Raw genomic sequence first — 27987 nt, 5'->3', positions numbered from 1 at the left:
AAGCACATTCTGTGCGTAAATTTCAAGCGGAATCTTCTTCTTCAGCACTATCTTTAGTTTGCACCTTCTCAGTTGATAAACCGATTAATTTTCCACGCCATGGTAATGATAACCATAATATAAGTGCCTTTAACTTTCGTAAAGCTGACTTCATCTCTCTTTACAATGATATCCTATTAACTGATTGGTCATTATTATCAACTCTTTCTTCTGTAGATCTGATGGTTGATTGTTTTTATAATATCCTGTTCAATTTATTCCGTAAACATGTACCTGTCTTTCGGTCAAAAAAGCGGCGTTACCCGCCATGGTTCAATAGGGAAATAATAAATAATATTAAATTTAAATTCCGATACCTTAAGAAATACAGAGCTTCAGGTCTACATTCTTATTTACTGAAATTTAAAGAAATTAGGTCCCTTTTAAAGAAGCAAATAAATACTGCTTATAAATTGTATATTAACAACATTCAAATTAACATACATCATGATCCTAAGCAATTCTGGGGTTACATTAATGCTAAAAAAGGTAAAACTAGAATTCCAGGCCAAATGTCATTTGGTATAAACAAGTTTGAAAATCCTATGGAAATAGTAAATGCCTTTAGTGATTTCTTTAGATCCACCTATACTGAATCTGATCCGCTTGATGAATATTATTTAGCTGATACTGTAAATTCTACCTCATGTGTTGTAAATATATTTAAGATCACGGAAGATGATATAATAAAAGCCATCACAAGATTGAAACCAGGTATGACATCAGGTTCAGATCAGATTCCAAGTTTCATAATTAAGGACTGTAAGTTTCAAATTGCTAAGCCACTCCTACTAATTTTTAATAAATCCCTTGAAACAGGAGTTTTTCCTAATAAATGGAAAGAATCTAAGATCTGTCCTGTCTTGAAGTCCGGTGATGCATCTAAAATTGAAAATTATAGACCAATCTCCCTGCTTTCTAATTTTGCTAAAATTTTTGAATTAATCCTATATTCCCATATCTACCCCGAAGTGAAAAATTATATATCAAAGTATCAGCATGGTTTTTTAAATTATAGATCAACAACAACTAACCTCATAATGTTCTCACAATTTGTATCTGAAAGTTTGGAAAATCAATCACAAGTCGATGTCATCTATACGGATTTTACAAAGGCATTTGATCGTATTGACCACAATATTCTTCTTAAAAAACTTGTAAATTTTGGTTTCACTTGTAAATTATTAAACCTTTTTCGATCCTATCTTACTCTCCGTACTCAATTTGTGCAGTATAACAACTTTGTATCTTATTCTTTTATTGCTAGCTCAGGAGTTCCTCAAGGATCTATATTAGGGCCACTTCTCTTTAATTTATACATAAATGATCTACCTTCCAACATACACTGTTCAATTTTGTTATTTGCAGATGACGCGAAAATATTTCATAATATTAACTCATTAGCAGACGCTATCTTTCTTCAAAAAAACTTAACCAGGCTCTATGAGTGGTGCATCAGCAATAAGTTTAAATTGAGCCTTCCTAAATGCAAAATTATTTCATTTACTCGAAAAAACAACATTATTACTTATGATTATGAAATAGATCAAAGCATACTCCCGCGATATAACACTGTTAAAGACTTAGGTATATACTTTGATAAGGCTTTTCGATTTGATCAACATTATTTTAATATTATTTCATCCTGTAATCGGACGCTGGGTTTTATTATACGTAATAGTAAATCTTTCTATAATACTGACTGCCTCGTCGCCTTATACAGAACACTTATTTTGAGCAAGCTTGAATATGCTTCCATTGTGTGGTATTCTATATATCAAACCTACAATGTCATAATTGAAAACATCCAACGTAAATTCCTAAAATACTTATTCTTAAAATCTCATAAAGTTTATCCCCCAAGAGGATATAACCACGATCTTCTCCTAGATGAATTTAAGTTTATCCCTGTTTTAGTAAAGCGTCAAACTAATGTTCTACTTCTATTATATAAATTACTTCACTCCCAATTGGATATACCTCAAATGCTTGAAAAACTGAACTTTTTGGTCCCACGAATATATGCCAGACATCATTCAACTTTCACCTACAATATCCCCAGGACAAATATGATTGTTAGATCGCCGCTATACCTGATGTCATCTTTATATAATGAAGTTTGTAATGATGTTGACATATTTCATTTGAGATATTCAACGTTTAAAAAATGTGTTGAAAGATTTTTTTTTTTTTTTGAAAAAGTAGGTAATATTTAGTAGTATTCATTAATTTTTGTATTAATTTAGTATTAGTTTAGCCACTAATCTATCGTTTCGTAGTTTATTTTTCTTTTTATTTAGTTCTTTTTTTTTACATACAATTGTTCTTTTAAGTTGTACCTGTAATTGGTGTATTTTACACTGTTGGGCAATAAAGACATTATTATTATTATTATTATTATTATTATTAATAAAATTTGTCATCAACTTTTAGTAGTCACACTTACACTCGGAATCTAAAATAAAATTTCGCAATTATTTAGTCCAATTTGTCAAAAAAACGCAAACTTTCTCTCGACGTCAGTTCTTGGAAGCCCGACTAGACTGCGTTTAATAATTTCGTGGATTGCAGCAACGCTAGACATTTTGTCAAGTTCTATTTCCGACGAACTGCAAATAAAAAACCGATGGAACTCAAATAAGCCGCAATGTCGTGCAGAGGAGTCGTTCACGTTTTTAACAGCACGAAGTCGTAAAAACGGTCAAAGCATTCTTTAATGGAGTGTACACCGGTGATGTAGTACTCGCTTCCACTAACCACGACTTCATTCCAGTGGTGCGTCTCGCACTGAAAAACGGTGTAGCGCAGGGCTGGTTTGCCTGCTGCTTTTCATAGTTCGCGTAAACGATCCAGGACGCAATTTGTCTTCTGTACGCAGCACGCTAATTAGTTTATCGCTTACGTTAAATCGGCCAATCGGCGTCATGCAGTTGTTTATCTCGAAATTGTTTACAAACAGCCGACTTGTATTTGCGCGCTGCTACCGCGGAAACAACAAGAAACTACCAACGAGCTTTTTGTTAATTAACCGAGTCAGCTATTAATCATGTAATTGAATCAGTAATGCTGTAGAGCATGAGCGTTCGACTAATACGAAATCAATATTTTAAGTTTTAACATTAAACGAAGCTTCGGCTTGCTAATGTTGTTAGCGGTGTTTCTTTGATGCACGCAGACATCGAGCCAGGCGGCAATCTAATAAATAAAGGCGGCTTTTAGGCAAAAAATAGTTTTAGGAAAAATCAATTTTACGCAACGTCTGGTTTTCTGCGAGATCTACATTTATTTTATTGTTTTACATAATCAGCGATCCTGATTTTCGTTCAATTTGCATAACAAATTAGATGTTTGTCTAAATTTTAGGAAAACATTTTCGCCTTGTAATACTTAACCAATAAGTTTCAGCTCTTGGTAGCCGGTATTTTTTTGTAAAAGATCTTGCAGCTTTTTAAATGTCATTTTCACTACTAATTTTATTTCTAGTTAGTATAAGATCCACCTTTCATTCAGAGCAGACAAATGAACCGCTGCGTTCTTGCTCATAAGTGTACTGATAAAGCTGAACATAGCCCCGCCCACCTCCTTCTTCTTCATTTGACTAACTGATTTCATTTATTGACCCCTACACCGTTTTGATCATCCATTCTTATTGACTCTGAAGCAAGAATTTCAGTTTTCAAATTTAAATAATTCACTTTTTCGATTTTTCATTTTTTGACGTTTTCAATTTTTCGAACTGCATTTTTACAATTTTTTATTTTATTTATTTTTTGTTAGTACTTGCTAAGAGAAAACTGATTTTGGCAAATCACATACACTCTAAGAGAGAGAGGGCGGGTGGGTGGGGCTGGTCTTGTTAAAGTAAGACTGAACAATAATAAGAGTAGTCACTGGAAAGAAGAGAGACTCTTAAAAAAAGGCTAACCTCAGCTCCGCCCAACTTTTTTCTCTATTTCCTTAACTTATTTGAATTACTGTACAATGAGAATTGAATTCAATTTTAACAAGCGGTAGAATCTAAGATATAAAACAGTCAAAAGAGTTAGCCCCACCCACCAGCCCAGCCTCTGTTTTCTTAGAGGATATGTCATTTGCCAAATTCAGTCTTACCATATCAGGTACTAGCCCCACCCACCCGCCCCTATTTTCTTACAGAGTATATGATGTGCCAAAATCTCTTTTATCATAGCTAGTACTAACCCTGCCCATTCTAACTACTAATTTTATTTCTATTTAGTATAATGGCCACCTTTTATTCAGAGTAGACAAATGGATCACTGAAATGAAGGTGGGTGGGTAGGTGGGCGGGGCTTGTTCTTGCTTATAAGTCTATTGCTAAAGCTGAACATAGCTCCGCCCACCTCCTTCCTCATTTGACTAACTGATTTTATCTATTGTGAAATGGGAGTTGAATTCTATTTGGCAAGCGGTAGAATCTAAGACTTAAAACAAAGTAAAAAGTGACCCCTCCCACTGACCCCTATTCCCTTTTGATAATTCATTCTTATTGGCTGTGAAGAAAGAATTTCAGGGGTTTTTAATTTTTAATTATTCACTTTTTCGATTTTTCAATTTTTGACGTCTTCAATTTTTCGAAGTGCATTTTTTCGATTTTTCATTTTTTTTTGTTAGTACTTGTTAAGAGAAAACTGATTTTGGCAAATCATATACACCATAAGAAAAGAGAGGGTGGGTGGGTGGGGCTAGTCTTGTTAAAGTAATACTGAACGAAGATTAGTCACTGGAATGAAGAGAGAATCTTAAGAAAAAAGCTAAACTCAGCTCCGCCCACTTTTTTTCTCTATGTCACTGACTTATTTGAATTACTGCACAATGAAAATCGAATTCTATTTTGACCAGCGGTAGAATCTAAGATATATAATAAAGTCAAACGCCCGTCCTCTGTTTTCTTAAAGGATATGTCATTTGCCAAAATCAGTCTTATCGTAGCAGGTACTAGCCCCACCCACCCGCCCTCTATTTTCTTAGCAGATATGTCATTTGCCAAATTTAGTCTTAACGTAGCAGGCACTAGCCCCACCCACCCGCCCCTATTTTCTTACAGGGTATATGATGTGCCAAAATGTCTATTACCATAGCAAATATTAACCCCACCCACACGAGTTTTTCTCATCTAACGACTAATTTTATTTCTGTTTAATATAAAAACCACCTTTCATTCAGAGTAGATAAATGAATCCCTGAAATGAAGGTGGGTGGATGAGCAGGGTTAGTGTTTACTCAAAAGTCTATTGAAAACGCGGAACTTAGCCCCGCCCACTGCCTTCCTCATTTGACTAACTTATTTTATTTATTGTGAAATGGGAGTTAAATTCTATATTGATAAGCAGAAGAATCTAAGATTTACAACAAAGTCAAAAGTGCTAGCCCCACCTACCATCCCGTCCTCTATATTCTTAGAAAGTATGTCATTTGCCAAATTCAGTCTTACCGTAGCAGCTACTAGCCCCACCCACCCACCCATATTTTCTCACAGGGTGTATGATGTGCCAAAATCATTTTTGTCGTAGTAAGTACTAACCCCGCCACCTGGGTTCTTTTCATTTTAACTACTAATTTTATTTCTATTTAGTATAAGATCTACTTTTCATTCAGAGCAGACAAATGAATCACTGAAATGACGGTGGGTGGGCGGGGTTGCTAGTTCTTGCTCATCAGTCTATTGATACACCTGAACATAGCCCCGCCCACGTCCTTCTTCATTTGACTAACTGATTTTAATTATAGCGAAATGTAAGCTGAATTCTATTTTGACAAGTCGTAGAATCTAGGATTTAAAACAAAGTAAAAAGTGGCCCCTTCCACCGACCCCTATTCCGTTTTGATCATTCATTCTTATTGGCTCTGAAGACAGAAACTTCTAGGACTTTTCAATTTTTAATTATTCACTTTTTCGATTTTTCAATTTTTGACATCTTCAATTTTTTGAAAAGCATTTTTTCGATTTTTCATCTTGTTTTTGTTAGTATTTGTTAAGACAAAACTGATTTTGGCAAATCACATACACCCAAAGAAAAGAGAGGGTGGGTGGGCGGGGCTAGTCTTATTAAAGTAAGACTGAACAATAATAAGTTTACTCAGTGAAACGAAGAGAGACTCTTAAGAAAAAACTAAACTCAGCTCTGCCCACTTTTTTATCTATTTCACTAACTTATTTGACTTACTGCACAATGAGAATTTAACTCTATTTTGACAAGCAGTAAAATCTAAGAAATAAAACAAAGTTAAAAGTGCTAGCCCCACCCACCTGTCCTCTATTTTCTTAGAAGGTATGTCATTTGCCAAATTTAGTCTTACTGTAGCAGATACTAGGCCCACCCACCCGCCCCTATTTTCTCACAGAGTATATGATGTGCCAAAATCTTTATTATCACAGTAAGTACTAACCCCGCCCACCCGGGTTGTTCTCATTTTAACTACTAATTTTATTTCTATTTAGTATAAGCCCACTTTTTATTCGGAGTAGATAAATGAATCATTGAAATGACGGTGGGTGGGTGGGCGGGGCTAGTTCTTGCTCATAAGTCTATTGATAAAGCTGAACATAGCCCCGCCCACCTCCTTCTTTATTTGACTAACTGATTTTATGTATTGTGAAATGGGAGTAGAATTCTATTTTGACAAGCGGAAGAATCTAAGATTTACAACAAAGTCAAAAGTGCTAGCCCCACCTACCAGCCCGTCCTCTATACTCTTAGAAGGTATGTTATTTGCCAAATTCAGTCTTATCGTAGCAGGTACTAGCCCCGCCCACCCGCCCCTATTTTCTTACAGGGTAGATGATGTGCCAAAATCTTTTTTATCATAGTAAGTACTAACCCCGCCCACCCGGGTTCTTCTCATTTTAACTACTGATTTTATTTCTATTTAGTATAAGTCTACTTTTCATTCAGCGCAGACAAATGAATCACTGAAATGACGGTGGGTGGGTGGGCGGGGCTAGTTTTTGCTCAACAGTCTATTGATACACCTGAACATAGCCCCGCCCACCTCCTTCTTCATTTGACTAACTGATTTTATTTATTGAGAAATGTGAGTTGCATTCTAATTTGACTAGCGGTAGACTCTAAGATTTAAAACAAAGTAAAAAGTGGCCCCTCCCACCGACTCCTATTCTGTTTCGATCACTCATTCTTATTGGCTGTGAAGAAAGAAACTTCCAGGAGTTTTCAATTTTTAATTATTCACTTTTTGGATTTTTCAATTTATGACGTCTTCAATTTTTCGAACTGCATTTTTTCGATTTTTACTTTTTTTTTGTTAGTACTTGTTAAGAGAAAACTGATTTTGGCAAATCATATACATTCTAAGAAAAGAGAGGGCGGGTGGGTGGGGCTAGTCTTGTTAAATTAAGACTGAACAATAATAAGATTAGTCACTGGAACGAAGAGAGACTCTTAAGAAAAAAGCTAAACTCAGCTCCGCTCACTTTTTTTTTCTCTATTTCACTGACTTATTTGAATTACTGCACAATGAGAATTGAATTCTATTTTGACAAGCGGTAGAATCTAAGATTTAAAACAAAGTCAGCCCGCCCTCTGTTTTCTTAGAGGGTATGTCATTTGCCAAAATCAGTCTTATCTTAGCAGGTACTAGCACCACCCACCCGCCCTCTATTGGCTTAGAAGATATGTCATTTGCCAAATTCAGTCTTACCGTAGCAAGTACTAGCCCCACCCACCCGCCCCTATTTTCTTACAGGGTATATGATGTGCCATAATCACTTTTACCATAGCAAGTTCTAACTCCACCCATCTAGATTCTTTTCATTTTAACTACTAATTTTATTTCTATTTAGTATAAGATCCACCTTACATTCAGAACAGACAAATGAATCACTGAAATGACGGTGGGCGGGGCTACTGCTATCTCATAAGTCTATTGCTAAAACTGAATATAGCTCCGCCCACTTCCTTCTTCATTTGACTAACTGATTTTATTTATTGAGAAATGGCAGTTGAATTCTATTTCGACAAACGGTAGAATCTAAGATTTAAATCAAAGTAAAAAGTGGCCCCTCCCACCGACCCCTATTCCGTTTTGATCATTCATTCTTATTGGCTCTGAAGAATGAAACTTCTAGAAGTTTTCAATTTTTACCTTCTTCAATTTTTCGAACTGCATTTTTTCAGTTTTCCATTTTTTTTTGTTAGTACTTATTGAGAGAAAACTGAATTTGGCAAATCACATACACCCAAAGAAGAGAGAGGGTGGGTGGGCGGGGCTAGTCTTGTTAAGGTATGACTGAACAATAATAAGAGTACTCAGTGGAACGAAGAGAGACTCCTAAGAAAAAAAAAAAATTCAGCTCCGCCCACCTTTTTTATCTATTTCACTAACGTATTTGAATTATATCACAATGAGAATTTAACTCTATTTTGACAAGCGGTAGAATCTAAGATATAAAACGAAGTCAAAAGTGTTAGCCCCACCCACACGCCCGCCTTCTGTTTTCTTAGAGGGTATGTCATTTGCCAAAATCAGTCTTATCTTAGCAGGTACTAGCCCCACCCACCCGCCCTCTATTGGCTTAGAAGATATGTCATTTGCCAAATTCAGTCTTACCGAAACAGGTACTAGCCCCACCCACCCGCCCCTATTTTCTTACAGGGTATATGATGTGCCATAATCACTTTTACCATAGCAAGTTCTAACTCCGCCCACCTGGATTCTTTTCATTTTAACTACTAATTTTATTTCTATTTAGTATAAGATCCACCTTACATTCAGAACAGACAAATGAATCACTGAAATGACGGTGGGTGGGTGGGCGGGGCTACTGCTATCTCATAAGTCTATTGCTAAAATTGAATATAGCTCCGCCCATTTCCTTCTTCATTTGACTAACTGATTTTATTTATTGAGAAATGGCAGTTGAATTCTATTTTGACAAACGGTAGAATCTAAGATTTAAATCAAAGTAAAAAGTGGCCCCTCCCACCGACCCTTATTCCGTTTTGATCATTCATTCTTATTGACTCTGAAGAATGAAACTTCTAGAAGTTTTCAATTTTTGACGTCTTCAATTTTTCGAACTGCATTTTTTCAGTTTTCCATTTTTTTTTTGTTAGTACTTGTTAAGAGAAAACTGAATTTGGCAAATCACATACACCCAAAGAAGAGAGAGGGTGGGTGGGCGGGGCTAGTCTTGTTAAAGTAAGACTGAACAATAATAAGAGTACTCAGTGGAACGAAGAGATACTCTTAAGAAAAAAACTAAACTCAGCTCCGCCCACCTTTTTTATCTATTTCACTAGCTTATTTAAATTATTGCACAATGAGAATTTAACTCTATTTTGACAAGCGGTAGAATCTAAGATATAAAACGAAGTCAAAAGTGCTAGCCCCACCCACATGCCCGCCCTCTGTTTTCTTAGAAGGTATGTCATTTGCCAAATTCAGTCTTACCGTAGCAGGTACTAGCCCCACCCACCCGCCCCTATTTTTTTACAGGGTATATCATATGCCAAAATCAGTGTTATCATAGCAAGGACTAACCCCGCCCACCCGGGTTCTTCTCATTTTAACTATTAATTTTATTTCTATTTAGTATAAAATCCACTTTTCATTCAGAGCAGACAAATGAATCACTGAATGACGATGGGTGGGTGGGCGGGGCTAGTCTTATCTCATAAGTCTATTGCTAAAGCTGAATATAGCTCCGCCCACCTCCTTCCTTACTTGACTAAAACTGATTTTGTAAAATGAGAATTGAAATATATTTTAACAAGCGGTAGAATCTAAGTTTTAAAACAAAGTAAAGAGTGGCTCCTCCCACCTTCCCCTACTCCGTTTTGATCATTCATTCTTATTGGCTCTGAAAAACATTTTTCAGGAGTTTTCAATTTTTAATTATTCTTTACTTTTTCGATTTTTCAATTTTTGTCGTCTTTAATTTCTCGAACTCCAATTTTTTCGATTTTTCATTTTTTTTTTTGTTAGTACTTGTTGAGAGAAAATTGATTTTGGCAAATCACATAGACTCTAAGAAAAGAGAGGGCGGGTGGGCGGGGCTAGTCTTGTTAAAGTAAGACTGAACAATAATAAGGGTAGTCATTCGACTGAAGAGAGACTCTTAAGACAAAAGGTAATCTCAGCTCCGCCCATTTTAGCTTATAATGGTTGCCATAAAAAACAATAAAATTCTCAAAATCAGATCTTCTAGTTTTTCCAAAGAGCTGGATTGGACAAGCTGTAAATTCTGTCGACTAATTTTTTTATCGTGTTTTAGAAGCTTCGAGACGTCCCCACCGCCCAGGCCATGACGTCACCTCAAAATTTGCGCAGTAACCGCTATTCAAATTTTGTAAACTTAACCGTCCCCGAGATTCCTCCGCACCTTACCCCGATCATCGCACGCTCCGACGCATCCCACCCATGTAACACAACCCGCGAGTCCTGTCAACAGAAGCTCCTGTCGTCCTTTGGGGATGTCACAGAATTCCGTATAATTAATTTCCGAGGAGCTGGCACACGACACCGTCGTCAAAACCCAGTCGTCGCAGCTGTCACACAAATGGCCCTTGTCCAAACTCATTTCACATCTCATCGCACTTGTTATTAGCGGACAAATTAAGCGGGGTTTCACTCTCGCACCCCACAGGACGAATCTCCCATTACGTTCCCGCCCCATGGAGTCGCAGGAATTGGGCTAAAACAATTCGAGACGTCGGCGGAGTCACGGAAACTCGCCGTTTTTTGATGGGCGTACGTGCTGGACGGGGCGAAGGAAATTGGGGAGATTCTGGGAATGACAGGGAATTATTTTCACGGCGGGGTGAGTGTTTCAGGCGGGCATGGAAATTTTACTTTTGTTGGTTGTTACAAGCCACCTTCGATATTTCCGAAGTTCTCGAAATATCGACGGCGGAAAATTGGATTAGGTCGGCCCGATGCACGCGACTAGCCCTGGCTGAAAATAAAACTGAATTTAATTAATCCCTAATATGTGGCAATTCCCGGAAACCCGCTGTATTAGCTCTCGTTATTAACATAACCCTATAAAAAGCGATTTAATGAAGTTGCGTGACGATTTTTCAATCGATAATGATTGACTGTTCGTGCTGGATTCTTATAAGGTTTTAATATTAAGCAGGAGTTTATGGCACAGGACACGGTATTTATGAAAAGGATGTCAGGATGACGGGTATTGACTGTAGGATGAAAGGGAAGACGTTAAACAGCTCCGAGCCGCCGCCATCCGACAAAGAATGAAAAGGTTTAATTACGTGAGGGCTAAGTGCTCTTAATCTTTTGGCGCTTTTATTTTATCGAGATTCGGGGGGGCGGCGGCGTACAGTCTGATCAAGAGCTCGCACGTGACTCGCGACCTTGTCGCGTCATTGTTCTTGAATCTTTCGTGGTGCATAATCCTGGCGGTTTCCTTAATTCGTCCTTTCAGCGAACATAATGCAAGTCGTGTTAATGCACCGGAGTCTAATTGGTGCGATTGTACGAGAGGTCCTCGGACAATGGGGCTAATTGCGAACTTGATACGTAGAAACTCCCTCATTACCTTTAGAATTCGTCTAATTAGCGTCGCCTTGGCTCGCAGCACGACGCCCAATTTTCTGTCATCGAACGAGACTTTACTACTCGTAAACAGTACATTACAAATTACCCAATTACTGACGGTAGATACATGTTTCGGATTGGATTGGTCAAGAATTGCGCGCAATAAAACTATTTGCCGGCGACCGCTCGCTAAATAAACACAATATCGAACCCCAGGCCATTTAGAGGTGTGCGTTGGTCACTATTTGCTCGCCACCCCATCATCTCGCAAATTTCCCTGGTCGTTTTCATCTCAAAGCATTTATTGCCGAGGGACGATTGAATTGTGAGGGTGACTCCCCAGGACCACGGTATTCAACAGTTGGAAAAATGAGCAATTTAGAGTTTGCGGCGACGTGCAATAACGCAACTTACAAAAGGTGACAAACACAAAAGGAAGCGTTGAATAATGAAACGGACGCATTTTAAACATGTGCAACTATTTCGATTTTATTTTACTATATTTTTACTCAGAACGTTATTTTGCAGATATTTTCTATTTTGTTAACATTTCCAGAGTACAGATATGTGAAAAAATCGTAATTCCTAGATTTAAAAGAGACCCTGATTAATTCTGTGCTCACTCAACATGCGACTTTTTAACACCATATTTTGCACATTTAAACCACAAGTGCAAGAATATCTTATTGCATGAAATTAAATAAAATGTTTTATTATGGATTTTGGAGATGACGTCATCCTATTGGTGGTGGGGATGACTAGCCAAATTTTAGTTAGCATTTAACCATCTACATGATATTCCTAATATATATGCCAACAATCGGTCCAGTAGTTTCGGAGATTACTCGTCTAACAAAAATGGATAAAGACAGACACGCAGACAAACAGACAGACAGACAGACGGAAACGGGAAACTACTTTTTTCATATTCTAGAGGTCATGACACCATAATTTCCAAGATTCTACGTTTGGATAAATCTGAAAGTTCAGAATGTTCAAAATATTGAAAATGTTTCATTACATTTTGAAAACTAAACGAACTTACTTAGTTCTGACCACATCTATAACACATTTGGAGGCCGAGATTTTAAAATTTCAGAGTGCAGAAATTTAGAAAAAACATAATTGAGCAAAAAGTAATCTTTTTTTGTAATTATAATGTAGTGTCTTTTTTTTCTTAATATGCATAGTCATCTTTCCATGACAAGAAACTTAAAACATGGTTAAAATGGTACTAATTACAAAATCGATATTTCCTTATAAAAATTTTACATTTTAAACATGTTTTACGTTTCATATTGTAAAAAGAAGTGCGCAAATATTAAAACAAAAAGGCAAAATGTAAGCCCGCCCACCCGCCCTATCTCAATTGTGATGATTCTTTTTATTCGCTGTGATGCAAGGGGGCGGGGCTTAACTATAAAATACCTATTTCTTTACAAGAAATTAAAAACATGTTTTTCAGTATCGTGTTGTTCAAAGAATATAATGCATGTTAAGAAAAAAAGTCAAAATATAAATCCCGCCCACCCACCCCATCGCTATTGTGATGATTTCTTTAATGTTAAAAACTTAAAACACGTTTAAAATGGTAAATTTTTGTAAGATAATATGGATTTTGCCATTGGGCTCCGCCCCTCGGTATGACAACGAATGAAAACTTCACTACTATTTAGATCAGGGCAGGTATGGGTGTGGCTTAATCTTTGGTTTTAATTTTTTCTTAATATATGTACATAATATTCTTTGAATAACACGATACTCAAAAACATGTTTTTAATTTCTCGTGGAGAAATAAGGATTTTGCAGTTAAAAAAATCATCACAATTCAGATAGGGCGAGTGGGTGGGGCTACATTTTGCTTTTTTTTCGTAATATATGTACTCCATCTTTTCACAACAAGAAACTAAAAACATGTTTAAAATGGTAAACTTGTCTAGGGAAATATTGCATATTAAAGTCTCTCAGCCGACGACGAATAAAAAAAATCATCAGAATTGAGATAGGGCGGGTGGGTGGGGCTTATATTTTGCCTTTTTTTTTAATATACGTATCGATCTTTTCACAACAAGAAACTTAGAACATGGTTAAAATGGTACATTTTTGCAAGGAAATATGGATTTTACAGTTATAGGGCGGAGCCTAATTGCAAAACCGATATTTCCTTATACAAATTTTCCATTTTAAACATGTTTTAAGTTTTATGTAGTGAAAAGAAGTCTACACATATTAAAACAAAAGGCAAAATATAAGCCCGCCCACCCACCCTATCTCGATTGTGATGATTTTTTTATTCCTCGTGAACCAAGAGGGGCGGAGCTTAACTGCAAAATCCTTATTTCTTTACCAGAAATTAAAAACATGTTTTTGAGTATCGTCTTGTTCAAAGAATAGTAAGCATATTAAGAAAAGAAGTCAAAATATAAACCCCGCCCACCCACCCCACCTCAATTGTGATATTTTTTATTCTTATAAACTTAAAACACGTTTAAAATGGTAAATATTTGTAAGGAAATGTGGATTTTGCAATTAGGATCCACCCCTCAGCTTACCACGAATAAAAAAAATCATCAGAATTGAGATAGGGTGGGTGGGCGGGGCTTATATTTTACCTTTTTTTTTCTTAATATACATCGCCATCTTTTCACAACAAGAAACTTACAACTTGGTTTAAGTGGTACATTTTTGCAAGGAAATATGGATTTTGCAGTTATGGGGCGGAGCCTAATTGCAAAACCGATATTTCCTTATACAAATTTTCCATTTTAAACATATTTTAAGTTTCATGTTGCCAAAAGAAGCCTGCACATATTAAAACAAAAGGCAAAATATAAGCCCGCCCACCCACCCTGTCTCGATTGTGATGATTTTTTTTAATTCGTCGTGGACCAAGAGGGGCGGAGCTTAACTGCAAAATCCTTATTTCTCTACAAGAAATTAAAAACATCTTTTTGAGTATCGTGTTGTTCAAAGAATAGTATGCATATTAAGAAAAAAATTCAAAATATAAACCCCGCCCACCCACCCACCCCCCTCAATTGTGAGGATATTTTTTATTCTTCCAAACTTAAAACACGTTTAAAATGGTAAATATTTGTAAAGAAATATGGATTTTCCAATTAGGCTCCGCCCTAGTGCTTGCTAAGATAAAACTTATTTCGGCAACTTACATCCTCTGGAAAAGTAGAGGGCGGGTGGGCGGGCCCAGTATTTGTTAAGATAAAACTAATTTTGCCCTTATTAATATTGCAAAAACTTGTGAAATTTAAAGGTGTTAAATTGCAAATCTTTTCTTACCAAGGACTAGCCCCTCTCTTTTCTTAAGGATATGCCATTTGCCAAAATCAACCTTATCTTACCAAGTACTAGCCCCGCCCACCCACCCCCTATTTTCTCGGAAGATATGTCATCTGCCAAAATAAGACTTATGTTAACAAGTACTACTACTCAACATTTTCTTGTTATTTTACAAAACACTAAATGTATCTTTTCACTTTTAAACTCTCATTATTCGCTAAAATTTGAAAAGTTACATGTTTAATGAGCACAGCATTAATCGAACAATCAAAGAAAATTTATTTTTGTTGCTTGTTTTTTACGAAAATTTTACTTTTGACTCGACTATGATTTTCCAGGTTTCTACACTCTGAAAATTAATGTATTATGATAATTTTTAAATCTCCCCTGCCAATTATATTTCAACCAAATATGTTCATTTAATTTTCAAAACGTAAGAAATATTTCCACTATTTTGAACATTTTGGATTGTGAGTGTCGTTATTGAATTTTCTTAAGATTTTCGTTTTATTTTTCTGATTAATAAAATGTACAAAATATGATCAATCTGTGATTGTGATTTCTGGATTCTGGATTCTTAATTTATGGGGGCTGACCGTAGCCAGCCGGCACTTAGGCCTCGCCTTTGGGCCCATTGTACCTTCCCCAAGTCCATATCAGGGTGTTTTCCCGCTCCTCTACTCGTCAAGCCATCCAACTGCTTGAATGTACCTGAGTAATGCAGAGGGTGGAAACTCCCTGATATTTGCCATACTAGGCCAGATGTCCCCTAGTATGGATTCCCTGTAGGAGGCTAGGGCTGGACACTCACGAAGAATGTGCTCAGCTGTTTCCTCTTCTTCATTGCATCCACGACAGATTGGGTCTGTTACTACCCGTGATTGTGATTTATCATTACATTCATATTTTTTGGATTTGCATATACAGAGTGACCCAAAAAAAATTAATGAATGCGTAGATTTCTTTTATTGATTTTGATTGATGACGTCACCTCAAAATATTGCCGAATATATCCTCTCTTAAATGTGTAATATATGATTAGTCTATACTTGTGATATATTTTTAACATATAATTATTTTTTTTAATTTGCCGATATAGATATAGGAATTTAACTCGTTACTATGGAAATATTCAATTTAACACCTTTTAAATTTAACAAATTTTGACAGTAAGGGAATAATCAGTCTTATCTTAGCAAGTGCTAGCCCCGCCCATCCGCCCCCTACTTTGTCAGAGGTATGGCATTTCCCAAAATCAGTCTTATCTTAGCAAATACTAACCCCGCCCACCCACCCCTATTTTTTCAAAGGATATGTCATCTGCCAAAATAAGACTTATCTTAGCAAATACTAGCAAGTACTACCTTCTGAAAAAATGAAGAGCGGGTGGGCGGGCCTAGTACTTCCTAACATAAGTCTTATTTTGGCAGATGACGTATCCTCTAAGAAAATACGGGTGGGTGGGCGGGGCTAGTACTTGCTAAGATAAGACTGATTTCGGCAAATGACATATACTCTCGAAAAATAGGGGGCGGGTGGGCGGGCCTAGTATTTGTTAAGATAAAACTGCCAATTAGGTTTCAGATATTTAAACTAAATATATTCATTTAGATTTGAAAACAAGAAATATTTCCAATATTTTGAACATGGATTTTGAGTATCATCAATGAATTTTCTTAAGATTTGCACTTCATTTTTCTGATTAATTCAACATTCTCCCTTTTTTCTATAAAACACTAAATCTAACTTTTCACTTGCTAAAATTTCAAAAGTCGCATGTTTAGTGAGCACAGCATTAATCAAACGATCTCCTTCCAATCAACGAAAATTTACTTTTTGTTGTCTTTTTTTTTAGGAAATTTTCACATTTGACTCAATTATGATTTTTCCACACTTTTTCGCTCCTAAAATTAATGTATTATAGAAAATTTAAAATCTCGGTCACCACATGTGTTGCAGAAATTTCAACTAAATATACAAACGTGAAATCTTGAAATTTTAATTTTGTGTGTCATTTGTGAACTTTTCAAGATTTTTAGCTATTTTCCTAATTGTTTCAACATTCTTCTACTCTCCTACAAAACAATAAATATACCTTTCAGGTTCAAACTTTCACCTTTCGTTAAAGTTTAAAAAGTCGCATGATTAATGAACACAACATTAATCAAACAATCTCTTTTTTTTATATTTGGTACTTACGATTTACTTACAATTCTTGTCTCTGAAAATTAACATCAATCTTCTAAAACTTCATTCTGTAGAAACTTTCGTTTTTATTGAAAATTCGGTTCAATTTTAACCGACTTAATTGGTAATTATCGAAAATACGTCAATTTATGCGACTCCACAAGGAATATTTCAGCGTCAAATTTCAGCCACATCTCAAGAGCTTTGATAATCACAGAGTAGTTTTGACAGTTTTAAAATTACATTTCTTAGCAATCAAAGGAAATGTGCTTTGAGAAGTTGTAATAAAATTATAAGAATCGATTAATGCCAAAGGGAACAAAAAATGTATCCAGCTCGAACGAAATTATTTCACGCAAGATCTACTTCATATTTAAATTGGTTCTAGAAAGTACACAAAGCGTTCACGAGAGTACAGAATTTTTATTCTGAAAAAAACTGAACTAGTTTGGGTAAAAACTACTTTCCTATGCTTGATGTTGCATTTATTTCCTCTTTCGAAAAAATCGCCTATTATCAATTCCGATTCTAGCGCTTCCAGTCCGAGGAAGTGTTTGCTCTTTGAAAGATTTACGAGATAAATATTTAAGCGGTACCTCTACCTGTTTATCGTCAAAGCGGCTGCAAATATTTGCACTCCTGATGGCTGTTAAGAAATGAGTATGTCAAATGTGAGTCGTCGCTGAATAATTTACTATTCTCCTTTCGGAATTTGTTGTGTCGGCTTCTACTCAATGGGAAGGTCCTGTCTTCTCGGATTTAATTAATTTCAACGAACTGTTTTCGTCTGTTTAGCCAGTTGTTATTTTTAAAGTGGATCGCACAGAAATATATTTTTGTCTAAGCAACATGTTCGAAGTCAACAAGTCTGGTGGTCTGATATTTAGTTTTTGGCAAAAACTTTGATGCAATTTTTGGGTTAGACCGCACACGTGAATGCAGAAAGGGTTACGAAATTTTTACCATAATTACTTCACGATAATGCGAAATTCCAGCAAACTCGCCACTCTTTCTTGCCGAACTTCCAACAAACGTTCTCTAATTAAATCCCGAAGACAAATTTATTAATTCGCTCGAAATTTCCGCCCAACTTTGAGCAATTCGCTCCGAAACTTATGAAGTTATAAAAGAATCCGGGAATGCTTTAAATTTCATTAGCGTTCAATTAAACTGTTCATTCCCGTGAATAATTGAATCTCAGATTGGGCTAATTGTTTCTGTGCGAATTTACAAACAGCGTGAATTTTCGGTCGTTTTTTAACGGATGCGGGCGGATTCTACCCTGGTAACTAAATACACCACCATTTCCAATGGTATCAGACTGTACGGCTCCGTCACTTGTCTCCCTAGACACTGCGTCACCTACTGTTCCCGCTATTAATAACATTCCGACACGAAAACTGCATTGTGACATTTCTATTTTAAAAAATTCATCAAAGTGGAGCGACTCGGGAACATTTTTTATAGTGGTTGCCATGCACGATAAGTGTGTCACTATTTGACAAAAATAGACACAATTACTAAGAATATATTACCTTATAGTGCCTTGTTTAAATTTTTTTTATAATTTTAATAAATTTGTAATTTCACGGTTTGTAGTATATGAAAATATGTACAGAACGCAGCGAAATAGCGAAAATGGAGGAACAGTTTTGATAAAAACCTACGCAAACACGGCTTCTGGTGGCGTTGATCTAGTGACCCTTGTTGAGTTTTATTAACTTAAGGAAAAAAATAAAAACATAGTAGAAATAAATGTTAAGTCGGTTTAGCGAAGAAGCGGGGACTCGTTACTCGGTACTTATTTTTATTGTAATTCAACAATTGTTTAATCTTTGGTGTATGGAATAAGTGCAAAGAACGAGATTGGAAGTAAAATTTTGAAAAAAACCACTTGCCAGAGAATCACCTATATATAATTTAAGCTAAATTTGATAAAATTTTTCTGAAAAGTTTTAAAATCTCGGTCGTCAAATGTGCTTCTACTAAGAATAATCATTCAATTTTGAAAATATAAGAAACATTTTCGGTGTTTTACACATTTTGGTTTTTTAAATTCAAGCAAACGTAGAATTTTGCAAAATTAATAAATAAATAAATAAACATTAATTAAATAATCTCTTTTAAAACAACGAAAATTACCAAGTTGCCGTTTATAGTAACTTTGATGTTCAACTTTTGCCGTATTAAAGAGGTTGTAGAAGAAAAGTGGAAAATTACTACAAAAATTTAACATTATACACAAGTTTCAAGTTTCTTATTGTCGAAATAAGTCTACACATATTAAGCAAAAAAGGCAAAATGTAGCCCCGCCCACCCACCCTATCTCAATTGTGATGATTTTTTTTATTCCTCGTGAGCCAAGAAGGCGGAGCTTAACTGCAAAATCCTCATTTCTCTACGAGAAATAAAAACCATGTTTTTGAGTATCGTGCTATTCAAAGAATACTGCATATATTAAGAAACAATTGAAGCCAAAGATCCCCCCGATCTAAATATGTAGTAATGAAGTTTTCATTCGTTGCCAGACGGAGGGGCGGAGCCTAATTGCAAAATCCATATTTCCTTACAATAATTTACCACTTTAAACGTGTTTTAAGCTTTTAACAGTAATGCATAGTATGCATATGCATAGTATTCTTTGAACAACACGATAGTCGAAAACATGTTTATAATTTCTTGTGAAGAAATAAGTATTTTGCAGTTAAGCTCCGCCCCCTTGGTTCACGGCGAATAAAAAAAATCATTACAATTGAGACAGGGCGGGTGGGCGGGCTTACATTTTGCCTTTTTGTTTTCATATATCCAGACTTCTTTTCACAACATGAAACTTAAAATATATTTAAAATGGAAAATTTGTATAAGGAAATATCGGTTTTGTTAATTAGGCTCCGCCCCATAATTGCAAAATTCATCATTCCTTGCAAAAATGTACACCATTTTAATCATGTTCTAAGTTTCTTGTTGTGAAAAGATGGCTACGTATATTAAATAAAGAGGGAAAATATAAGCCCCACCCACCCGCCCTATCTCAATTGTGATGATTTTTTTTATTCGTCGTGAGCCCAGAGGGCGGGGCTTAATTATGAAATCCTTATTTTTCACACAATCGTCACAGTTGAGATAGGGCGGGTGGGCGGGAATATGTTTGATTAATGCTGTGCTCACTAAGCATGAGACTTATTAAATTTTAGAAGAATGTTGCATTAATCAGAAAAATGAAGTGAAAATCTTAAGAAAATTCGTAATCACACTCAAAATCCAAAATGTTTAAAATATTGGAAATATTCCTTATGTTTTCAAAACTAAATGAATAAATTTACTTAGGTTAAATATCTGAAACATAGTTGGCAGTGGAGATTTTAAAATATCCATAATATATAATTTTCAGAGTGCAGTAACATGAAAAAATCATAGTTGAGTCAAAAATAAAATTTTTGTGAAAAAAGAACCAACAAAAAAAAAATTTTCTTCGATTTAAAAAAGATTTTTCGATTAATGCTGTGCTCACTAAACAGGCGACTTTGCAAATTTTCGCGAATGACGAAAGTTTAAAAGTCAAGATACAGAAAATTTGAAATTTAACAACTTTAAATTTCATAAGTTTTTACAAAACTAATAGGGGCAAAATCAGTTTTATCTTAACAAATACTAGACCTGCCCACCCACCCCCTATTTTTTCAGAGGATGTCATCTGCCAAAATAAGTTTTATCTTAGCAAGTACTAGCCCCGCCCACCCACCCTTTACTTTCTTAGAAGGTATATCATTTGCCAAAATCAACCTTATCTTAGCAAGGGCTTACCCCGCCCACCCGCCCCCTATTTTCTCAGAGGATATGTCATCTGCCAAAATAAGACTTATATTAACAAGTACTAGCCCCGCCCATTCACCCTTTATTTTCTCACAAGGTAGTACTTGCTAGTTAGTACTTGCTAAGATAAGTCTTATTTTGGCAGATGGCATATCCTCTGAAAAAATAGGGGTGGGTGGGCGGGGCTAGTATTTGCTTAGATAAAACTGATTTTGGCAAATCACACACTCCCTGAGAAAATAGAGGGCGGGTGGGCAGGACTAGTACTTGGTAAGATAAGACTGATTTTGGCAGATGACATAAACTCTAAAAAAATAGAGGTGGGTGGGCGGGACTAGAATTTGCTAAGATAAAACTGATTTTAGCAAATCACACACTCCCTGAGAAAATAGAGGGCGGGTGGGCGGGGCTAGTACTTGGTAAGATAAGACTGATTTTGGCAGATGACATAAACTCTAAAAAAATAGAGGTGGGTGGGCGGGGCTAGAATTTGCTAAGATAAAACTGATTTTAGCAAATCACACACTCCCTGAGAAAATAGAGGGCGGGTGGGCGGGGCTAGTACTTGCTAAGATAAGACTGATTTTGGCAGATGACATAAACTCTAAAAAAATAGAGGTGGGTGGGCGGGGCTAGAATTTGCTAAGATAAAACTGATTTTAGCAAATCACACACTCCCTGAGAAAATAGAGGGCGGGTGGGCGGGGCTAGTACTTGGTAAGATAAGACTGATTTTGGCAGATGACATAAACTCTGAAAAAGTGGGGGCGGATGGGCGGGGCTAGTACTTGCTTGGATAAGACTGATTTTGGCAAATGACATATCCTCTGAGAAAATAGGGGCGGGTGGGCGGGGCTAGTACTTGCTAAGATAAGACTGATTTTGCCCCTATTAAACTTGTAAAAACTTGTTAAATTTAAAATGTGTTAAATTGCATGTTTATTTTTTAACGAGTTAAATTCCTAAATCTGATTGGATATTTATTTTTTAACAACTCGGTCATTAATTTTTCTGGGACACCCTGTATAAGCAAATTTAAAAAATATGAATGCAGTGATCAATCACAAGCATAGATTGATCATATTTTGCACATTTTATTAGTCAGAAAAATAAAACGAAAATTTTAAGAAAATTCAATAACGACTCTCAAAATCCAAAATGTTCAAAATATTGGAAATATTTCTTACGTTTTGAAAATTCAATGAACATATTTGGTTTAAACATCTGAAATATAATTGGCAGTGGAGATTTTAAAATTCTCATAATACTTTAATTTTCAGAGTGTAGAAACATGAAAAATCATAGTTGAGTAAAAAGTAAAATTTTCGTGAAAGAAGAAGCAACAATAAGTAAATTTTCTTTGATTTAAAAGAGATTGTTCGATTAATGCTGTGCTCACTAAGCATGAGACTTGGTAAATTTTAGAAGAATGTTAAATTAATCAGAAAAATGAAGTGAAAATCTTGAGAAAATTCGCTAATGACACTCAAAATCCAAAATGTTCAAAATATTAGAAAAATTTCTTATGTTTTGAAAACTAAATGAATATATTTAGTTAAAATATATCTGAAACATAGTTGGCAGTGGAGATTTTAAAATACCCATAATTCATTAATCTTCAGAGTGCAGGAACATGAAAAAATCATAGTTGAGTCAAAAATAAAATTTTCGTGAAAAAAGAAGCAACAAAAAATAAATTTTCTTTGATTTAAAATAGATTGTTTGATTAATGCTGTGCTCACCAAACATGCGACTTTTCAAATTTTAGCGAATGATAAAAGTTTAAAAATGAAAAGATACAGAAAATTTGAAATTTAACACCTTTAAATTTCATAAGTTTTTACAAAACTAATAGGGGCAAAATCAGTTTTATCTTAACAAAGACTAGGCCCGCCCACCCGCCCCCTATTTTTTCAGAGGATGTCATCTGCCAAAATAAGTTTTATCTCAGCAAGTACTAGCCCCGCCCACCCACCCTTTACTTTCTTAGAAGGTATATCATTTGCCAAAATCAACCTTATCTTAGCAAGGGCTTACCCCGCCCACCAGGCCCCTTTTTTCACAGAGGATATGTCATCTGCCAAAATAAGACTTATGTTAACAAGTACTAGCCCCGCCCATCCGCCCTTTATTTTCTCAGAAGGTAGTACTTGCTAGTTAGTACTTGCTAAGGTAAGTCTTACTTTGGCAGATGATATCCTCTGAAAAAATAGGGGTGGGTGGGCGGGGCTAGTATTTGCTAAGATAAAACTGATTTCGGCAAATCACATACTCCCTGAGAAAATAGAGGGCGAGTGGGCGGGGCTAGTACTTGCTTGGATAAGGCTGATTTTAGCAAATGACATATCCTCTGAGAAAATAGGGGCGGGTGGGCGGGGCTAGTACTTGCTAACATAAGACTGATTTTGGCAAATGACATATCATCTGAGAAAATAAAGGGATGGTGGGCGGGGCTAGGACTTGCAAAGGTAAAACTTAACTTGGCAAATGACATATCCTATTCCTAAATTTGATTGGATATTTATTTTTTAACAACTCAGTCATTAATTTTTCTGAGACACCTTGTATAAGCAAATTTAAAAAATATAGATTCATCATATTTTACGCATTTAAGATAGGATATGTTCAGAAATATTGTGAGGTGATGTAATCAATTTTTTCATTTTGATTACAAATTTATCATGTTTATGATATATATAATATATCAGATATATATTTAGTTAAAATATATCTGAAACATAATTGGCAGTGGCGATTTTAAAATTTCCATAATGCATTAATTTTCAGAGTGCAGGAACATGAAAAAATCATAATCGAGTCAAAAGTAAAATTTTCGAGAAAAAACAAGCAACATTTGATTTAAAAGCGATTGTTCGATTAATGCTGTGCTCACTAAACATGAGACTTTTCAAATATTAGAGAATAATGAGAGTTTGAAAGTGAAAAGATACATTTAGTGTTTTGTAGAATAAAAGGAAAATATTAAAAATTAATCAGAAAATGTTAAGAAAATTCAGTGTTGACACTCAAAATCCAAAATGTTCAAAATATTAGAAATATTTCTTATGTTTTCGGGGCTAGTACTTGCTAAGATGAAACTGATTTTGCCCCTATTAAACTTGTAAAAACTTGTTAAATTTAAAAGGTGTTAATTTGCATATTTCCATAGTAACGAGTTAAATTCCTAAATCTGATGGGATATTTATTTTTTAACAACTCAGTCATTAATTTTTTGAGACACCCTGTATAAGCAAATTTCAAAAATATGAATGCAGTGATAAAATACAAGCATAGACTGATCATATTTTAGATATTTATCCGGAAAAATTTTTGGATGACGTCATCAATTTCTTGGAGGGGATAAGCCAATATATTTTCGTTAAAAAATTATTTTACTTACCATAAATTGAAAACATTTAATTTTCCAAATTAAGTCAGGTGAATTTCATCGGCTTATTATATTTTTACGAGACGAAAATTTTACTTTCGTTCAAGTGGTCCAACCACATTTAAAAAAATTCAAAGAGCTTACGCCCACCCACCCGGATTTCGTTATAATCACTTATTTTATTGGACAAAAAGTTGAGTGACAAAAGAAAAGACGACTTTTTCAAAAATGAATTTTTCCACTATGTGTAGACTCCTTATGCAAATTTCGACCCATTTTCCACGATTTTCGAAATTTAACTAAACACATTTTTGGAGATTTCGGGCCGTAGAAGTCACTTCTGGAGTCGTTTTTTCGATAACTCCAGCCGTTTTTCCAGCATCACCCATTGAAATATCGAAATTTTTAGAAATTTCAAAAAATTCGAATTTAATACATACTGAGTTTTTCGAAAATATTTGTCCATGACCATAAACACGTTATATTTTAAAATCTTGAAAAATACACAAACGACACAAACTCAAAATTTCAAGATTCTACATTTGCACGAATCTAAAAATCCAAAATGTTCAAAATATCGAAAAGGTTTATTATAAGTATTTTGAAAACTGGATAAGTCAAACACGAAAACGCAAATTTTTGTCGAGTTAATCGAGACACAACTCCGAATGTAGAAACTTCGCAATTGTCCTGTCCACATTCCTGCTGAAAATTTCCGTCCACCCCTTCCTGCCTCCCAGCCGAAAAATTCCCCGACGCACATTCCTGCGGACTCGCGTAATTAGCGCATATTCAGTATGCAGATTATCCTGATTAAAATTAACCCGAATTTCCGATGGAAGCGGAAGGCAGCGGCTCGGCGTCCCTCCGGGGGTTGTCCGCCGCGTCTTCGGGGCTCAACCCACCTGTAAAAGGCGCAATCAATTTCCCAGCCCCACGTCGAAAACTGCTGATTAAAATTTCGCTTTATACCTCGTAAACTAACCCGGCCGTAAAAATCCAAATAAGCAAACTTGCGAACACAATCAGCGAATAAATCTTTTCAAGCCAACTCGCAAAAAAATCGCGACGTGCGCGATTAATTTATGAATGAAATAGTGTCAACGATTGCGAAACAAAGGATGTGTGAATGATCAAACGCGGATTTCTTGGTTCCATTAAATCGGGAAAAGGCCTTGTACTGATGCGCCCATTACGCCGATGAGGTGCTTGGCATGCACGCAGCGGCGCTCAATTAATTTAAAAGCAATAGAAATGTTTGCGTAACAAATTTATTGCCTGTTAAAACCCAAAGTCTGTATGCAACAATCAATTTGAATGGGTTTGTTTGTTAATTTTTATGATGAATTTATTTTGTCATGAGCTAAAAATAAAATATGCAATGAATAGGTTTTGTGAGTGGTGCTGATTATTGGCGAGACGGACGGCGAATTCTATTTTCAATTGAACGGGAAATTTCTCTTAAAAAGATAAAGTTTAACTGCAACGAAAAGGAAACAATGGAACATTATCGGTTTTTAAACTTGTACTTATATTGTTGTTGTGAAATAATTTCAACTTTATTGTGGACATAAAAAAAATTATGAAGGTAACGTTTTTGCACTCTCCATTTCGGAATTAATATGTAGAAACGGAATTTCCTGCCCACTTAGCTAATGAAACGTATTTCTAGATTAAATGAAAAAATCGTCAACTGTGCAAATGCATAGAACTTCTCCAATATCGATGATACGGCGGAATGAAAGTTTTATTAGTTTACAAATCCACGTATTTGCAGTCCAATTTTTAAATTCATTATTAATTCAAAAATAAGCGTTTGTATGTCATTGATGAAGAGCGAAAATAACCATGGGCTCAAACTGAAAAATTGTGAAATTCGAGAAATGACAATTTAGAAGTCATAGAAGAAAAAACGTTTCTTTATTAAGTCAAAGAGAATTGGAAAATGAAAATAATTGTGCTAAAAAAATCGTCTGTATGTCATTGATGAATAGCAAAAATAAGCATGGACTCAAACGGGGTCCTCATCCTTGTAAAAAATCGAACGCATTGAATTATATAATACAAAAAAAATCCAAAATTCCGATTTGTCAAAAATTTCCCGTTCAAGAAAACTATACCATACCGCTATAACCTTGAATTCTAGGTATGTCATCGGCTATTGATGAAAAACGTGATGAGCCATAGAAAAAGGAAATTATCCGTGACTATTTTAATAAAAAAATTATTGCAACAATGGATTTATTGAGAATATTACGCAGAGTGGGTTTTGCTATAAAACAGTGATAATACCGTTATCGTAATGGACAATGCGAGAATCGGATGATGAAATCGAAATTGAAACTTCGTTATTCGCACTTTTAGTTTGCTTTTTCGTCATTATGCGTTGTATTAAGTGAAATATTCTTGTAGCGAGTCAAAATTTTCGCAGTAAATTTGTGTCGGTTCCCCTCTTCTGAAATTTCCGCTTTACTTATCGAATAAAACACACGCATAAACTCGAAATGCAGGCGACGTCTCGAATACGAAACGCCATAATGCAATGGAAATGAGTGTTTTATCAGCGCCCGATTGCCCATCACTTCGATCCCATTCAGGGAGATGTCTGCGTCAAAAAAGGGAAAAAGCGCTCCGGGCCGCATCTCCCTCTGCCGATCATTACTTCCAGGACTCGGCCTGCGAAGACCATGAGACCATGTGGGCCGCCGCCGCCGCCGCCATCCTTCCGCCTGCATTTCGGCGCTTTTTGGCAATGCCGGCCCATAAAGCTCGTCTCGCGTTTTATTTATACCGCGCCTAGCGCGCTTGTTTATACGCATCGCGTATTTTTAAATCTGGAAAGAAGGAAAAGAAAGGGCTGGAAGCGCTTACCTGAGGCGAGCCACAGCAGGGTGGTCCAAACCGCGAGCAGGCAGTAGGCCATGGCCTCGATCCGCGGCCCCGCACCGAATCGTCAGCCCGAGGGGGTGGCCCGGGGGTGGCCCATGGCGGGCCCACGCTCAGATCTCGGACGGCCAGCCGCGGCGGCCAATACACATGGTCAGCAGGGGAAGGCTGGGGATGGGCGGCGCGCGAACTCCACGAAAGACGGCCAGAGACTGAACGCGGAGCTGCGATGGAAGGATACCAATGGTCCGCGCCGGCGCCCGCCGGCGTCCCGACGTCGCGATACTACACTGCGGATACGGTGCACGGCGCGGTGCCGCCGGACTGATGGACGGACGCCGGGCGAGGGCCCATGAGGGCCCATGGCGTTCGGCTTGGACGGCGACACCTGGGCCGGGGGACCAATGAGGGTGGAGCGATTTCGGCCTTCCGGTCACACTGCGAATAGAGCTGCCGCTGAATTTCGACCAAATCGACGTTTCACGATAGCGCGGGATTGAGATCATTCGTAATCGAGTTGTTCGCACGAACGTCGGGGGATGATGACCCGATTACGTAATTTCGAACACACCCAGAATTTTCTAGTGCACACTTTTACATATTTCTGAATAAACTGACTTATTAATATTTAACTTTTGGCACGCTTATTTTGGCATGACGTCGGTAATTATTGCGTTTTCCTAAATCAAAACAAACATCAAACTTTACTTTCTGGGAAGCGTTGACGATATTCTGTATCGATAATATTGGTGGAATTTTCCAATGAAAGCGGAACTGTTTTCTACAAATGATGCTAATTTTTGTTTCGTAGGTCTTCTCTTTTTCTATTTTTATAAGGAAGA

At 36.3% G+C, this 27987-nt stretch overlaps 1 protein-coding gene across 4 annotated transcripts in view; it reads right to left on the bottom strand.

Moving 5' to 3' along the window:
• The window catches only part of LOC135140880 (protein kinase C-binding protein NELL2-like), a 90554-nt gene extending 63124 nt beyond the window's left edge, over positions 1–27430 (bottom strand). For 2 of the 4 annotated variants that reach the window (XM_064071610.1, XM_064071612.1), the window contains exon 1: positions 27131–27429. In XM_064071610.1, the coding sequence (XP_063927680.1) occupies positions 27131–27182 (52 nt within the window). In that variant the 5' untranslated portion in view covers positions 27183–27429. Of the gene's footprint in view, positions 1–27130 lie in introns of all 4 variants that reach the window. The other 2 variants (XM_064071611.1, XM_064071613.1) reach the window with 2 other exon arrangements.
• Positions 27431–27987: the final 557 nt, after the last annotated feature.

The sequence above is a fragment of the Zophobas morio genome, unplaced genomic scaffold (genome assembly GCF_036711695.1).
Source record: "Zophobas morio isolate AGI-343-1 ecotype UQ-CSIRO unplaced genomic scaffold, CSIRO_AGI_Zmor_V1 ptg000041l, whole genome shotgun sequence".
NCBI lineage: Eukaryota > Metazoa > Arthropoda > Insecta > Coleoptera > Tenebrionidae > Zophobas > Zophobas morio.
This window is presented reverse-complemented; position numbering and strand designations above follow the sequence as displayed.